This window comes from Phoenix dactylifera, chromosome 8 (genome assembly GCF_009389715.1).
Source record: "Phoenix dactylifera cultivar Barhee BC4 chromosome 8, palm_55x_up_171113_PBpolish2nd_filt_p, whole genome shotgun sequence".
Classification (NCBI taxonomy): Eukaryota; Viridiplantae; Streptophyta; class Magnoliopsida; order Arecales; family Arecaceae; genus Phoenix; species Phoenix dactylifera.
Genome location: NC_052399.1, coordinates 25,825,031 through 25,839,968, shown reverse-complemented (window position 1 = coordinate 25,839,968; position 14,938 = coordinate 25,825,031). Strand labels below are relative to the sequence as shown.

At 37.0% G+C, this 14,938-nt stretch overlaps 2 protein-coding genes across 3 annotated transcripts; one reads left to right on the top strand and one right to left on the bottom strand.

Annotated features, from left to right (window-relative positions):
* The first annotated feature begins 226 nt into the window (after positions 1-226).
* LOC103711106 (actin-1) lies at positions 227-6,184 on the top strand. Its single transcript, XM_008797106.4, has 5 exons — positions 227-507; positions 3,403-3,471; positions 3,784-4,177; positions 4,997-5,610; positions 5,831-6,184. The coding sequence occupies exons 2-5, from the start codon at positions 3,412-3,414 to the stop codon at positions 5,894-5,896; spliced, it is 1,134 nt and encodes a 377-aa protein (XP_008795328.1). The 5' UTR covers positions 227-507; positions 3,403-3,411; the 3' UTR covers positions 5,897-6,184.
* Positions 6,185-9,053: 2,869 nt separating this feature from the next.
* Positions 9,054-11,986, bottom strand: LOC103711104 (purple acid phosphatase 17-like). Of its 2 annotated transcripts, XM_039129367.1 has the most exons (8): positions 11,856-11,986; positions 11,598-11,772; positions 10,623-10,779; positions 10,429-10,536; positions 10,203-10,330; positions 9,995-10,123; positions 9,822-9,889; positions 9,054-9,736 (listed from the first exon to the last, which is right to left on the bottom strand). In XM_039129367.1, the coding sequence occupies exons 1-8, from the start codon at positions 11,867-11,869 to the stop codon at positions 9,526-9,528; spliced, it is 990 nt and encodes a 329-aa protein (XP_038985295.1). In that variant the 5' UTR covers positions 11,870-11,986; the 3' UTR covers positions 9,054-9,525. The 2 variants fall into 2 exon arrangements, with proteins under 2 accessions (XP_038985295.1, XP_008795327.2); XM_008797105.3 differs by having other exon boundaries at positions 11,598-11,907.
* Between the last annotated feature and the right edge of the window lie 2,952 nt (positions 11,987-14,938).

Below are 14,938 nucleotides of genomic sequence, written 5' to 3'. Positions count from 1 at the left end.
TAGCGAGCTACTCAGGAGGTACTCTATGGACTGGAGAGAGATATGTTTGGAGCACTTTGAAACTTTTTGTTTTTTTGATTCGATTGCGTATATTCATACATGTGATATATGAAATACCTGCTCTACCACCAGCAGCAGCAGCAACAACAACAAAGGAAAAAAAAAAAAAGAAAAAGAAAAACGGTCGGGTCCGGATAAGGAAAGGAAAGCAAAAGCAAAGGCTTTGATCTTGGCCGGGCAAATAATACCAGGTCTCGTGGGCGAGGGGGGTTCGGGAGCGGTGGGGAGGGAGAAGCGGGCGCCAGTTCCTATTTCTTGGGGCGGGAAAAACGAACCCTCGTTACCTCTCCCCCTCTTAAACGCCATAATCCCCTGGAAACGTTAAACTTAGTCCGGCGACAAAGATTTGAACAAGAGAAGAAAAGAAAAGAGGGATCTAGGGCTTCGCTCCGTCCCAGAACGATTGCCCTCGCTTGTTCTTGTTTTCGTCTTCTCACCGGTCTTTGGGTAAACTCGATCCCCTTGCATTGCGTTTTTCTGATCTTACTTCGTGATTCAGACTGCATTTCTCGACCGGGATTCTGCAGCTACGATCGCTTTCTTTGATTGAAAGAACATCTTTTTCCCTCCTTCCGCCCTTTTTTCTGGATCTTTTGGTCTCCTTTGTGGATTTTTTCTTTCTGGAGTGATTGGAGCACGTGCTCATTTCTCTTTTGATTCAGTGTAGAATATTTTTTCATCGTTGCGATCTTTAATGTATTTCATGCATATTATGATGGGGCTGGTTTGATCAGAGTTGTAGGGCAGCTTGATCTAGGTCAATTTTACTTTTCCCTTGGACTGCTTAGAAAGCTTGGGAATTTTTTAATGCATTACCCTTTTTTTAAAAAAAAAAAGAAGAAAAGGAGATTGGTATATGTAAAGTTGGTAGGATGATAACCAAGATAGTGAAACTGATCATGGAAAGCCAAATGGATGGCCTCCCACATGATTCATAGAAAAGAAAAATTTGTCACGTTGACTATTTTTGGTATTTGGAGGTTTAGTAGTAATGTTTACCGTGCTGGGTTGATGACATGCTGTCATATGATTCCATTGACAAATAAATTCTTTTACATCATTCAATAATTCTTTGTTTGTATTACTCTTTCACACTCTTCATGCATATGGAAGCGAAGTTTCTGTGAGGGAAGGTGATCGTGCATTATGCAATCACATTATGATTAATTGCAATCTTAATTGATGATATGTTGGCATCAAAAAAAAAAAATGTAATCAACTCGCATCCAATATTTCTTTTTTTTTTTAATGTGTTTCATGGCTTTAGGGCTTCACTATCATTTCTTTTCTGTTTAATGGTGAGATGATATGTTGAATTTGATTTCGAATGATGTTATATCCATTTATATGAAAGAGAAATCATATCAGCATACAAATGTGGAACATGTGGAAAGTCAATGAAGGCAGATTGAGGTGTGCAGTGTGCTATTTATTCGATATTTTTTGGCACACGTTCATGCAAATATCAAAATTCATGCACTTTGGATGACCTTGATTTTTAAGCATAGTACCAACAGGGTTTTCTAGTTGCTTGCTGTATTATAGCATTGCAGTCCAGTTATCCAGGTGAACTGGTGTACAGTTGCTGCCATACAAGTAAAAGAATCAAAATCAGAATTGCAATAAAATTTGATACTTTGACATATATTAACTTATAGTTGATTAGCAGATTTGTGGTAACCGAGTATCGAGTTTGGGAATATGTTTTAATTAAATTTGTTTTAATCTTCCAATTAATCTTCCTTCTATCATTTGCATTTATTTAGAAGATGAAGAGAGAAAGAGGAAAACTTTGTATAAGGGACATATCAGGTAGTTTTCCTTTTTTTGAATGATCATCACAAAATTAAGAAAAGAATGATAAGCTATATTAGGACCAGTCTGCCTTAAACTATCGACAATAGTGATTGTGTCTTATCATCTGCTTGTGATTTCAAGAAATCTATTTTGCATTTTACATATGCTATGTTTACTTCTACAATACTGACTCGAATGTGGCATGTGCTTTGCATGAAGCCATGGAAATGCAGAGATGCAGAACTTCAGAATGCACTCCACTAGAGTTTCGGTTATATAGTAGAATATGATTCATATGATAATGCTCATTTGGTTTTATATCTGTATATATTTGTCCAACTGTCAGGGACACCCATATCAGTTGGAATATTGATCCTGAAATTAGTTTAAGTTTGGCACTTCGATGTGCTTCACTAGAGGCTAGTTAAGCACTGAGACTTAATATGTTCAGTAACAAATAGATGATCAGTAGTTAGAAGGCCTCTTAAGGGATACATTTGAATCTCATCCTGTTTGAGTGACATATGAGCAAGGCTTTGGACACCTCATGGGATAGTGGTGACAAAGTTGATTTTCATCAAGAAAAACTTGCATGCTGTTTGATAGGTGAAGTGCCAAGATTGCAGATATAATGATGAAATGGATATTTTTGTTATGATTGAGCAAGATATCAAATGGAAGGGAGCTAGCTAAGGATGTAACCATTGACTACGACATTTTATTATGTGGGGAAGACAATGACAGGAGAATGGTAAACATAATTGGATAATTATAAAGTAAAATTTATAACCAGAAAATGACTCATCATGTAATTATGAATTAATTAGAGTTTAGGCAAGAGATGACAAACTACTTAACTCAAATGCTCTTGCTGCACTTCATGCTAAGTTGGGCAAGTTTTGACTAAAATGAACCCCAAAAAATGGATTAAATGTAAAAGGATCTGAGGAGACTTGAGAGGGCAACTATGGTGCAGGGATTTCTTCATGAGTGTTGGTGCAGGTGTATATTGTCTTTCTAGTCCCTCAAAAGTTCTCCTTTTTGAACCAAGCATGAGTCGTGCATGTTGTGTCAAGTCATGTTGACTTTGGTGTGTTTGCATAAACTGGATAGTCTACTAGTATAAACGGGCTTGTGGTGTAAATTAACAAAGAATATCATAGATTGCTAGAGATAACATATTCCATAGTTGATCAAAACATGCAACCACCTGGGTTTTTACCTGAATACTGATGCATCTTATGTATTTGATTATTGTAGTCCCTTACATCCATTATCGTAGTAGTCGGTGAAAAGTAAAATTTGTATCTTCTTTTGGAAATTTTTCTCCTTCAGCTGACTTTGATCAATCAACATTTTAATAAAACATTATCTTGCAAAAGAATTTCTCTGACTGGTTATAGATTTGGATAAAATCAATATCTGATGTTTTTGTACCATTTGATATCTAGCTGCACCTGTAGTTTCTTTTATCTTGCACAACTTAAATTTTCTCTTTTCATTTTATGTTTCTCTGAATCTTAAACTGGTACCTTTCTTTTTCAGAGATAAAAGATGGCAGATGCTGAGGATATTCAGCCTCTTGTGTGTGATAATGGCACTGGAATGGTTAAGGTATACATTCTGGATTCATTTGTTTCTTAAAGCTTTTGATGTTTATTCTTCCTGAGCTATTCCAATCATTGTTACTGTCTATCTAATACTATGTAGGGAAGTATCCTTCATGATATTGTACCATGTGTAATATGAATTGCCAAATATTTAATACTAACATCGAAGCTTGACTTTTTACATTTTGTAATTATGTTACTAGTTCTGTTTTTAGGACTCCGTCGCACTTATTTTTTTTTTTTTAAATATGTAGTTTGGGTGCATGAAAGTATTATAGATTTTTATCTTATTGCTATTATTCTGACTATTTTGAAGGCTGGATTTGCTGGAGATGATGCTCCAAGAGCTGTTTTCCCTAGCATTGTGGGCCGCCCGCGTCACACTGGTGTGATGGTTGGTATGGGCCAAAAAGATGCATACGTTGGGGATGAGGCTCAATCCAAGCGTGGTATTTTAACTCTGAAATACCCTATTGAGCATGGTATTGTCAGTAACTGGGATGACATGGAGAAGATCTGGCATCATACTTTCTACAACGAGCTTCGTGTGGCCCCAGAGGAACACCCTGTTCTTCTTACTGAGGCACCTCTCAACCCCAAGGCCAATCGTGAGAAGATGACTCAAATCATGTTTGAAACCTTCAACACTCCAGCTATGTATGTGGCTATCCAGGCCGTTCTGTCTCTTTATGCTAGTGGTCGCACAACAGGTGAGCAAGTCCAGTACCTCTCTGTATCAATATCTGATGGTTCAATTTCTTGATTTCTGCATAATATTTTCATCTATATACCATAGAAAAAAACATATTAAATACAAGATTGTACATATGCCATGAAAACTTCAGTTTAATGAAGAATTCTGATTAACAAATTGGAGGATTTAGATGAGCTATGAAATGCTTCACAGATTATTGACAGTTTCAGAGAAAGTGGCAGTGAGCGAATACAACTTTCGGAAGTTGTGAAATCAGTCATTGCCTCATTGTAGCCATTTCATTATTAGCATATTCTTTTGTTTACTTAATGCAAAATGTGTATCTTTTGTTGCTTTTTATTTTTTCATGTTAGGGTTCTTTCAGTATTTTAATTTCCCTAAACCTTTTTAACCGTCCCACACACTGACCTATTTTCTGGAAAATATGTGGGTTCTGTTCTAGATGAATATTTTTTTTTAGATCTATTTTGATAGATGAGTCTTGATTGTCTTATGACACAGTTACAATGGCTATAAACTTGAATTTCCGAATTTAGAAGTTATTTATTTTGACTTTGTTCATGTGGTAATGAGCATCGATTGGCTTATCTTGTAGTTCAACAGCTACTATTTCTGATATCTCTGTTGTAGAAGTTATTTGAAAAGGTAATAACTTTGCATTTTGCATGTCAGAATGTGATCTTACAATTCCTGCTCAAAAAAAATGATCTTATAATTCAAATCTTTGCTTATTGTAGAATTGCTAACTTTTTTCAGCTATAATATTATAAACTGCATGCATCATCCTTGTGCTTCTCTGGATGGTCTTCTATAGGTATTGTGCTGGACTCTGGTGATGGTGTCAGTCACACTGTCCCTATCTATGAAGGATATGCACTACCGCATGCAATCCTTCGTCTAGATCTGGCAGGTCGTGACCTGACTGATGCCCTCATGAAAATTCTGACTGAGCGTGGCTACTCCTTTACTACCACGGCTGAGCGTGAAATTGTACGGGACATGAAGGAGAAGCTAGCATACATTGCTCTCGATTATGAGCAGGAGCTAGAGATGGCAAAGACCAGCTCATCCGTGGAGAAGAGCTATGAGCTGCCTGATGGGCAGGTGATCACCATTGGTGCTGAACGGTTCCGTTGCCCGGAGGTTCTTTTCCAGCCATCAATGATTGGGATGGAAGCTGCAGGCATACATGAGACCACCTACAATTCCATCATGAAGTGTGATGTAGATATAAGGAAGGATTTGTACGGCAACATTGTTTTGAGTGGTGGGTCCACCATGTTCCCAGGTATTGCTGACAGGATGAGCAAGGAGATCACTGCACTAGCACCTAGCAGCATGAAGATTAAAGTGGTGGCTCCCCCAGAAAGGAAGTACAGTGTTTGGATCGGAGGCTCCATCTTGGCATCCCTTAGTACTTTCCAACAGGTGAATACTAACTGAAACTAATAATCTTAGCTTCTGTGCCAGCATACACTAAACACAGACATGAATTCTAGTTCATTGTCTCAATAACGTGAACACAATTATTTGACTGAAGATACTATATTTGTGGGGCTGTCATATGATCCGAGAAACATGAATGTTTCATAAATTTCTGATTTCTTATATCTTGTTTTGGTGGGTGATGGCTTCTTGTCTGTGGCAGATGTGGATTGCAAAGGCAGAGTATGATGAGTCTGGCCCATCAATCGTGCACAGGAAATGCTTCTAATTGTGCTATGCTGGGAGGTGAGATGAAGATAACAGACGTCCCATGCATGGAGATGGTGCTAGCTCTTTTTTCTTTCTTTTGCAGTTTTATCTTACAGTGGTGTTAACGATGCCACTATTGGTGCTGTTCCCCGAAAAAACATCCAAGTGGCCCTTTCTTTTGGCATTGTTGTCCAGACGATGGTGAACCTTGTAATTTGAGGGGTGGCTAATAATGCTGCTTCAGATTGGGTTTGATAAGGCTTTAACCTTTTATACGTTTTCTCCAATAAGTATACCTTTTCTACCAGATGGTTGTTCGACATGATTTTATCTGCACTGTGGAGGCAGTTTACTTGTCTTGGATAGCCTGCTTACATCTCCAGGGAAACCACACTTTTGGCTGTCAGTGTTTATTCTGACACTAATCTTGCTTTTGTTCAATGATGCTGCTTTAAATTGGGTCTGGTGAAGCTTTTACTTGTACATCATTCGCTTCAGAAATTGTTTGCCCTGCAGGTATTTGTTCAATTTATTTTGATTTTACCTATCCTATTAACTGTTTCAATGGCTTGTTTTGGGTGGCCTGCTAACTATGGGATGATGACATGGATGATGCTGTTTATCCTAACACTAGTCATATCTTGTGCTTGAAATGATATGTATCATTTTGTTTAAATTTCTTTTCATCCTTTTTGATGTCACTGCTTTCCAGTTCGCGGCCATTTTAACTTTGTTTCTCATCATTGATTCCTTTTAGATCTTTTTTGGAGTTCTTGATCTTTCTGCTGATCGCTGGAGAAAAATTCCTTTTCAATTTTAAGTTCTCAGCTTCCAAAATAGCTTGTTGGAGACGATCTTTTTTCTCATCATTTCTTTAGGCATCTCCCAATCATTGGATCCATGCCTGCAAGCTATATTGATAAGTTGTTCGAATTTTGACTTGACAAGCTAATCTATCTATTTTCCCCGAAATAAGATTTAGGTACATAAAAGAATATTCAGAATGCCGGACATATTGAAGAATTTCACGGAAGCTGGTAGTAGTGTCTGCATGAATCCTCTGCATTCACCTATCTTCTTAACCATTAAAATCCAAGCTACTAGAGCTAATTTACCATCCATTTTGGAAAATGAAATAACTTAGTTTACGTCCTTCTTAGTGGCACTCTCCATCATATTATATTGGTTATTTTGCATCAAACACCAAACAGTTGTATTAAGGCTTGATGGTTATGGCTACATTCTTTTGCATCAAGAACGAAGCCATCAACTAATTATTTCTAATCCTTGAACTGAAATAGGAATGATCTCTCTTTCTGCTAGCTTAGATATATCCATTTATGAGCTTATTCTTTGTTTCGAAGCATGCTTTTTTTTGGGAAATATAAGTTAAAATATATTATATGGTTTCGTAACATCTAACAGACACTTTAGTGCAAGATGTTAAGCCCATGATATGGGCCAGACTGGTTGTGCTCCAGTTGGTAATAGAATCTGAATTCAATTGTTGGGAGGTGTTTTCTCAAAGTGATTTTAAATATATTATATGGTGAATGATATTGGGTTCTCATGGAATACCAAATTGGTTAGCCTAGAAAGCTTTAATCACTGAAACATAGCATACTAAAAACAGTGATTTTAAATTATTGGGGATCAGATCATCCCGAAATAAGGATCACCAGTGATCTAAAAATATCTTGGTGATTCCATTTAGGTCACCAAATCTTACCTTAAGAAATTTCTCATGAAATCGGGTGGACGGTAGTTTGGAAGAAATCCCTCACCTACCAGAAAAAAGAAAAAGAAAAAGAAAACAGAAAGAAAGAGAGAGAAGTATCCATTTGTTTGGAGATGATTGGAGAGGATCACCAATGAGGATCCTCATGCGCTGGCCTTAATGAATGGATCCCACATCCTTAGCTAATGTCAGTTGGGAGGATTATTAAAGTACTTCACAGTGATATTGGATGTGGGTATCTGTTGTTGGAATCTTTCTATTCCATTTAAAACATTATTTCCAGCCTAGTGCTGATGCCACAGAATATATGTTCAAGGATTTTGTGGTTGGTTTGTCTTTGCTAAACAGTGTATTTGATAAACCAGCTCAGAAAGTAGATGGAGATCTTGCCAACTCCATTATTTGAATTGAAAATGTTAGGGACTACTAACAACCCACGCACATAAAGAACCCAAGTATAATTGTCAGAGTCATGCAGTAGTTTATCTTTTTTCTTTTAAACTGATCAATAAAACAATGTTTGTTTGAGGGGGAAAAGAAAAACACGGATCAATAGAATAATGTAGATTTTCTTCTATTCTAGCGAAAGACAGCACATCATATTACAAGAGAATGACAGGAAAAACTACTGTCACCGTTACCTGCTAAATCTTGAGCTTAGATTGGCGTTTAGTTTAAAATGGCTCTTTTCTACCAGTCCTTATCCTATGCTTTTCTTTTCTGCCGGCTTCTGATTCCAAGTTTGCTATAAACCTTTCAGATGACAAGCGTTTTCACTGAGCTCTTTGATCCTCCTGCACTAGGATTTTAGATCTTTGTTTGATAAATTGGTGGATCATACGTGGGTTTACAGAACTAAAAGTTACTACGATGGATTTATCAAGTATTACAAGGCTTGAATTGTTGAATGGGTTTTCCTAGTTCGATAGACACTGTGATATGAGTCTTGTCCTCGTAATTACTCTATCAAAGTGATGATACCCCATTCACTACGGTTAGTAGTACAATTTCATATATTTACGGAGGAACCGATTAAATTTTATTCAAGTGAAGTGGATATAGATTTTCTCCATGATTTCATTGTTTTTTTTAGTATTATTTCATACATTTATGGAGGAACCGATCATACTTTATTCGATTGAAGTGGATCTAGATTTGCTCCATGATTTATTTATTTTTTTATTGCTGATGGAGGAAAAGTAGCACCCTGCTTCCAATGGAATTATGGAATTATGAATATATTGAGTTTTATCATGTAATCTTGGTTAGTGGGAATAGTTAGTGGTTCATATAGAATTAGAGCCCTCACCCCCTCCCCTTTCTTCCCCAACAAAGCATTCTCAGCAGTGCACCAGAACATACGACCAAGTCTTTATTTCATTTTTCATTGGGAATTATGCACTCCAAAATAGATGCCTGTAGTATCATATTGCAAGAATGGGAAAAAGTCAGCTTATTAACAGTATTGTGAGTACTGTTCTCTTCTCCAAAAATCAACTTTGCAGTGCCAAGCTAGGACATTTTATTTTTTTCCTAATATATACATAAATTCGACTATGTCATGGCTTCTGCTATACCCTCATCATGAGTAGCAATCAAAAATGTCCTCCACTTGCATGATGAAAGCAAAGGCACTTATTTTTGGGGCATTTTTGCACTAGAAGCAGCAAAAGACTACTCATGTTGATGACTAAATCAGAGGACTATGGCAATATTAATACATAGGCACTGACTGATCCTTAGGTGCTGCTGTTTTGCCCATTCCAAATCAACTCTGCCCTCAGAACTAGATTTTGCAATTCAATCTCAATGCAGCGTCCATTACACACCACATCAAAATGGGCTCCCAAATTTCACAAGCCAATGTCCCTAATGTCTGTCTTAACTAGTAGCTGTAATTCTGTTCTTCCCTACATGAAAGTGTGTAGCAGTTTGTTCATGTTCCATCTCTGCAAAAGTCTACCAAACACATCATAGAAGACAATCTCGGCGTCGGTTTTTGTTAAACGCAAAGAAATGAACCCCTGCCCATCATGGAAGAATTGCAGTTTTTCAGTGGTTGGAGTGAAGATTCCTCGCCATGCCTTCGAACCTCCTCCACTTGTTAGAAATTGGATTGGACTGCAAGAAGAATCCAATAATATCTCAATTAAACTCAAGAGACATGTTTTCCTATATTAATCTTGAGGAGCCATTTAGTGTTTACCTGTCGGTGCTACTAATGTGCTCAAGGCAATGGTCATGCCCATTGATATAGAGATCAACACCATAAGCCTGCAAAATCTAAAATCAGAAGCTACTTGACAACACTATAAACCATGACAAGGATACTACCCATAATTATAGTCGCACAAGGTTAGAAAATAACAATTCAATTACCTTAAGCATTGGGAGGAGCAACTTCACAAGCTCAATGGTATCTCCATGCTCGCTTACACTTCGAATGGTATGGTGACCAATGACAATCTTCCAAGTTGCCAGAGATTCTCTCAATGCAGAATTCAAATCCTATTAACAGAATGAATTAAATGTTCGTTAAGCAACTTGTGGAGTTCAATTAAATCATAGAAAGCACTCATGTTACAACCTTTAAGACACCTTTGATGTATTCTTCCCGAGGAGCAACTTCCCTCCAATCATAGTGATTGTCTTTTGGGTGTGTCCAGTACTTCTCGACAAAAGGAGTAGTATCCACAAAGAAAAACTGTGCAAATTCTAGAAGTAAAGGGGGAAAGACATGTTTGTGTATTTGTTATAGTGTCTCACATAAATGAGAATCTCTGTTTAGGAAGCCTAATAAAGAAATTCTTTACCTGCATCAACCATGAAGGATCTCATGCAAAGCCATCGGCTATCCAATATTTGAAGTACGGGGTCCAATTGTGCCACTGCGTTACCCCTATAGTCATGATTTCCCAAAACTAGAGAATCATAGTTAAAGAAAGCATTAATCATAGTTAGGAAAAATTACATCTTTCTATTGGAAATCATCTTTTAATAAACTTACCACTATACCATTGCTTCTGTAAGCTCTTGGCAGTGTATATATTGGTAAATGATTCAATGAATGCTATGTCATTGACACCTGTCAACCCGCTCTCGTAAAAATTATCGCCAACAGAAATCACAAAGTCTATATCAAGCTCCTCCCCAATCCTTCCCATCTGTTTACATCAAACCAAATTGCTCAAGTTTGCTCCTATGATTATTTAGGATAGCCGATTTATAAAAGAAATAAAATTGAAAATATTGTACATAAACAACTAAGGAGAAATTCCTGAAAAGTCTGTTATCTACAAAGAAAATTACAATTTTCATTTGTTTCTTGAGCAACTGATAGTCATATTGACAAACAAAAAAAAAAAGTCCAGAATCCTGCCCTAGTTAATTTGTGAAGTGATGATTATATAAAACATAATAATATTTAAAAGAAACCATTCCACCTTTAAGTAATTGAAAAATCTAGAATTCAATAAAACAGGATAAACAAACATGGGAATACATTTAACATGAGTCAGCTAATCTCAGACATAGATAGACTCACACTTTTTGTGCATATATACTAGAGCAATTAATTATAAATCAAAGAAGCAGCAAAATACTGACAAGGTGTGAGAAATTCTCCTAAAAAAAATCCATTATAAGATTAATTTTGACAAGACATTGAAAAAAATATATCAGGAAATAATATTGCAAGGAAAAAGGACATTATCCCCCAAAAGGCCATTTGTGCTGCACAAGACAAGAAGCGAGGTTGGCGGCTCATAAAGTTGGCGACTGAATGAAAGCCCGACTTCCTCAAAACTACCATCAGAAGCCACTGCCTCGCCTCCCTAGAAACAAACATCCATCCCTCACCCTCTAAAGTTCACTTGAAAGACGACTCCAAATCATAGAACTCGTCAAAAAGCTAAAATCAACAAGAGGAGAACAAGGAGGATAGAAGGAGAGATGAATCATATATGGAAGGAAATATCTCAACCTGGTATGCTACTTGGGTTTGGTTATAAGTCCCTCTTCTTCCCCAGTCTCCGACAGCCAAGATGCTCAGCGAGCCATCGCTCTTCGCCGGGTGCGGGAACCGTTGGAGCTCCGCTGACGACGAGAGGAAGAGGATGGTGGAGCCCCAAAAGAGGATGAGGAACAGGGAGATGGGCCTGCATGGAGAGGTAGCCATGGCTCTGGTCACTTGGAGTCAAAGGGAGGGAAACGATCATGGAGGAATGATACAAGTACTAACCAGGGAGAGGCCATTTCCTGGAAGCATCCAAGGTGATGCAATTACCTTACAAGCGAGTTTGGCGGGGGGGGATGGCATTTTATAAATTTAGACGAGGATACTATAAATGTACTCCAAAATCTTTATATTTTGCTTCTAGCCATCTATTTGGCTTTTTTTTAGACATCGTTTTCGGAGAAAAGGGAAATGATGGGCTGCAGTTCCTCTGGAGCCCTTATCACCCAGCCAATAAAAGACCACCACGTGTTTTGCATGAGGTGGAGCTCACATGGCAGGTTCCTTTGATGCCACGCTAATTGCTCGCAGCTCATCTTCCTCTCGTGGGAGCAATGGCGTAGCATCTTCCCTGAAATCTTCGCCTATTACTTGAATTATCTCTGTTTTTAAATTTGTTTCCATTTTGGATTCGGACACGCTACCATGAACTATAAAGATGGAAGTGTTGGAGTTTTAATTTGAAATTATTTAAATTTTAAAAATAAAACCAACCTTATCTCTGAAATTTTAATTAGTTTAAAAGTTTTATAACATATTTCTTTTTTAGTCCCACATCGGATATATGAAAGAAAAATCCTGTTGCTTAAATCCATAGAGTCCAAATCAGGGTTTGAGAAAAGTGGGTTGGTGGTATGCATGTATGCACTCAGCTTGATTAGTTTTTTCAAAACCTAGAGTTTAGAGTTGACCGGCATACTTAAAGAGTCCTCTCAAAAGGAAGAGCTGCAGAACAAAAGTTGTCTCCCATGCTGAAAAGTTGACCTACAAAGGACACGAGTCATTTCCAAAATATTGAGAGCTGTCTCCAGTTTGATTAGCCAATTGACAATACTTGAAGAGTCATCCCAGAGGATTAGGAGTCGACACCTAAGAACTGAGCAAATTTCTAAACGACCAGGAGTTGTCTCAAGCAAATCAGGAGTCGTCTTAAGCAAAGATGAGTCATTTAAGCAAAGAATCAAACGTCATCTCTAGATTACTAGGAGTCGTTTACTTGGGATTGAGCAACTTGACCAACCTAAAGAGTCAACACCACAGATTCTCAAGAGTCATTCCCAGTTTTTCAAAATTCAAACATAAAAAAAAACTCCTGATAGCTAGGAGCCATCCCATCATGGGAAGGAATAGGAAGAGCCCTCTCTAGCGAGCCCAATGGCAGAAATGGTCACATGGTGATGGCTGTATTAATGAGTGGTCAGAGACCTCCAATGGCTACAAGCGGTGATCCCGAGCTCTCCAGTTTAAATATGAATCTTCCTCAACTTTAAGAGAAAAGACAAATAAGAGAAGAAAACAAGAAAATAAGTAAAAGTTAAGAGAGCATAAAAATACTTTCAGTGCTAAAAGTCAATAAGAGGGGCAAGCATTAACTACAGGTCACTGCTCTCTTCCACAAGAGAAACAATTATTTAGAACTTCATTGGCTATAACTAACCTCTAAGAGGTTTCTAGTGTCGTAAAAAGTGTTTAACTATGATGTATCTTGCGAGATCCAGAGAGGGATCTCGTGGGTAAGGCTTGGCTAATGCCTATCAAATTAGCTAGTGTTGTTCGGAAAATTCAGAGAGGAAACTTTTGTGAAAAGGTTGGACCATACTGGAAGTTGGCTGACTATGTAATCTTGAGGATTACATAGTGAAATTTCCAAGAGAAGTATTAGAGAATGGACGTAGGAGCGGATTTCTCTGAACCACTGTAAAATTTCTGTATTCTCAATATGCTCTTTTCTCATACATATATATATATATATATATATATATATATATATATATATATTCTCAGTATGACTATGATCTAGTCTCGTTAATAGGGATTGTTCATTGACCCTATTGTCTTATAATTTGAAAAACTAGTTTTGATACTAAGCTTCTGGAGATTGAAATAGTGATATTTGTTATATAATATCGAGCACCTAGTGTACCCTATATCTGTTACATCTGTTATCTGATCTGCGCCACCGGCTTACGTGGCCATAGTTTGATATTGTGTTTGGTATCAGTTTATAAAAAATAATTTTTTGAATATATATATATATATATATATATATATATATATATATTCTTTGAGATTTGATGAAAAATAAAGTTTCTTGCAAGATCAATATTATGTTTGTAGAGTGTTATTTTAATTTAGCATTCCCTTGGTACGCTTAAATCCTACTTTAAAATATTATGTTACTGAGTTGTTAGCTCATATCATCTTGTCTTTATTTTTTTTTCCAAAATCAGAAGATGTATAGTAAGGGATAAATGGAGAAGATTGTTGAGCGATGGAATAATTAGTTATCTTATCGCTGATACTAGATGAACAATTGATTTATGTTGTTAAACATGTTTTACTATTTGATAAAAGTAAATTATTTAATTGGATTATTATGGTTATTATATTTTTGATTGAAAATTCTGGTGTTATTTGAATTTTGTTCATCTTGTAGGTCATGCATGTTCTCTAAGGCCAAGCGCTAGTGGCCATATGGTCATGTCACATAGCTGACTCAAGTGATAGGTTGAGGGTGGGACAATACTTGAGGACAGAGATTATAGAGAATTAAGTGTTACTCCTTATAAACATAATGAGACACCGGAGAAATGAAATTGGCGAGTGGATAAGAAAATTGCCTCAATGCAGCAATCTTGGTTGGTCAAGAGAGGAATCTGATGGGTTCCGGGAATCGGCTTGGTGCTGACCACTTGGTACTTCCCGCTTGTTCAATATTGATGAATAGATAGACTATGAATCTGCTATTTGTTTTATCAATTTCAGAAAGCATGTTGCATGGTGTGTATTGAAATACCAGTAGCACAGAGGTCTGCCAAAAGGACCCCAAAAAATGATTAAATCAATATCTTACCAATACTATTTCAAACCTTAGAGAAACATAGGATTTTCTTTCGATTACAGAGCATATACCGAAAAATGAGAAGTGATAGAGTGGATCTTAACGATATGGATAAAGCTGATTAGTTTAGAAAGATTTTGAGTTGTGCTCCTTCCAATAGGTCCAGAAAAGTGCAGCAGCTAGAATATCAAAAGATGGTCATATTCTTGTTTTCTCTCTTTTGTAGTGCTTTAAGAAAATTTGTCTC

Excerpts from the sequence above, each read along its gene's own strand:
- LOC103711104 (XM_008797105.3), bottom strand. The coding sequence starts at position 11,792 with ATGGCTACCTCTCCATGCAGGCCCATCTCCCTGTTCCTCATCCTCTTT. Across the intron at positions 10,537-10,622 it reads ACAGAAGCAATGGTATAGTG|TTTTGGGAAATCATGACTAT; the intron begins GTAAGTTTATTA and ends ATGATTCTCTAG. Across the intron at positions 9,890-9,994 it reads TGCTCCTCCCAATGCTTAAG|GCTTATGGTGTTGATCTCTA; the intron begins GTAATTGAATTG and ends TAGATTTTGCAG.
- LOC103711106 (XM_008797106.4), top strand. The coding sequence starts at position 3,412 with ATGGCAGATGCTGAGGATATTCAGCCTCTTGTGTGTGATAATGGCACT. Across the intron at positions 4,178-4,996 it reads TGCTAGTGGTCGCACAACAG|GTATTGTGCTGGACTCTGGT; the intron begins GTGAGCAAGTCC and ends GGTCTTCTATAG. Across the intron at positions 5,611-5,830 it reads CCCTTAGTACTTTCCAACAG|ATGTGGATTGCAAAGGCAGA; the intron begins GTGAATACTAAC and ends TGTCTGTGGCAG.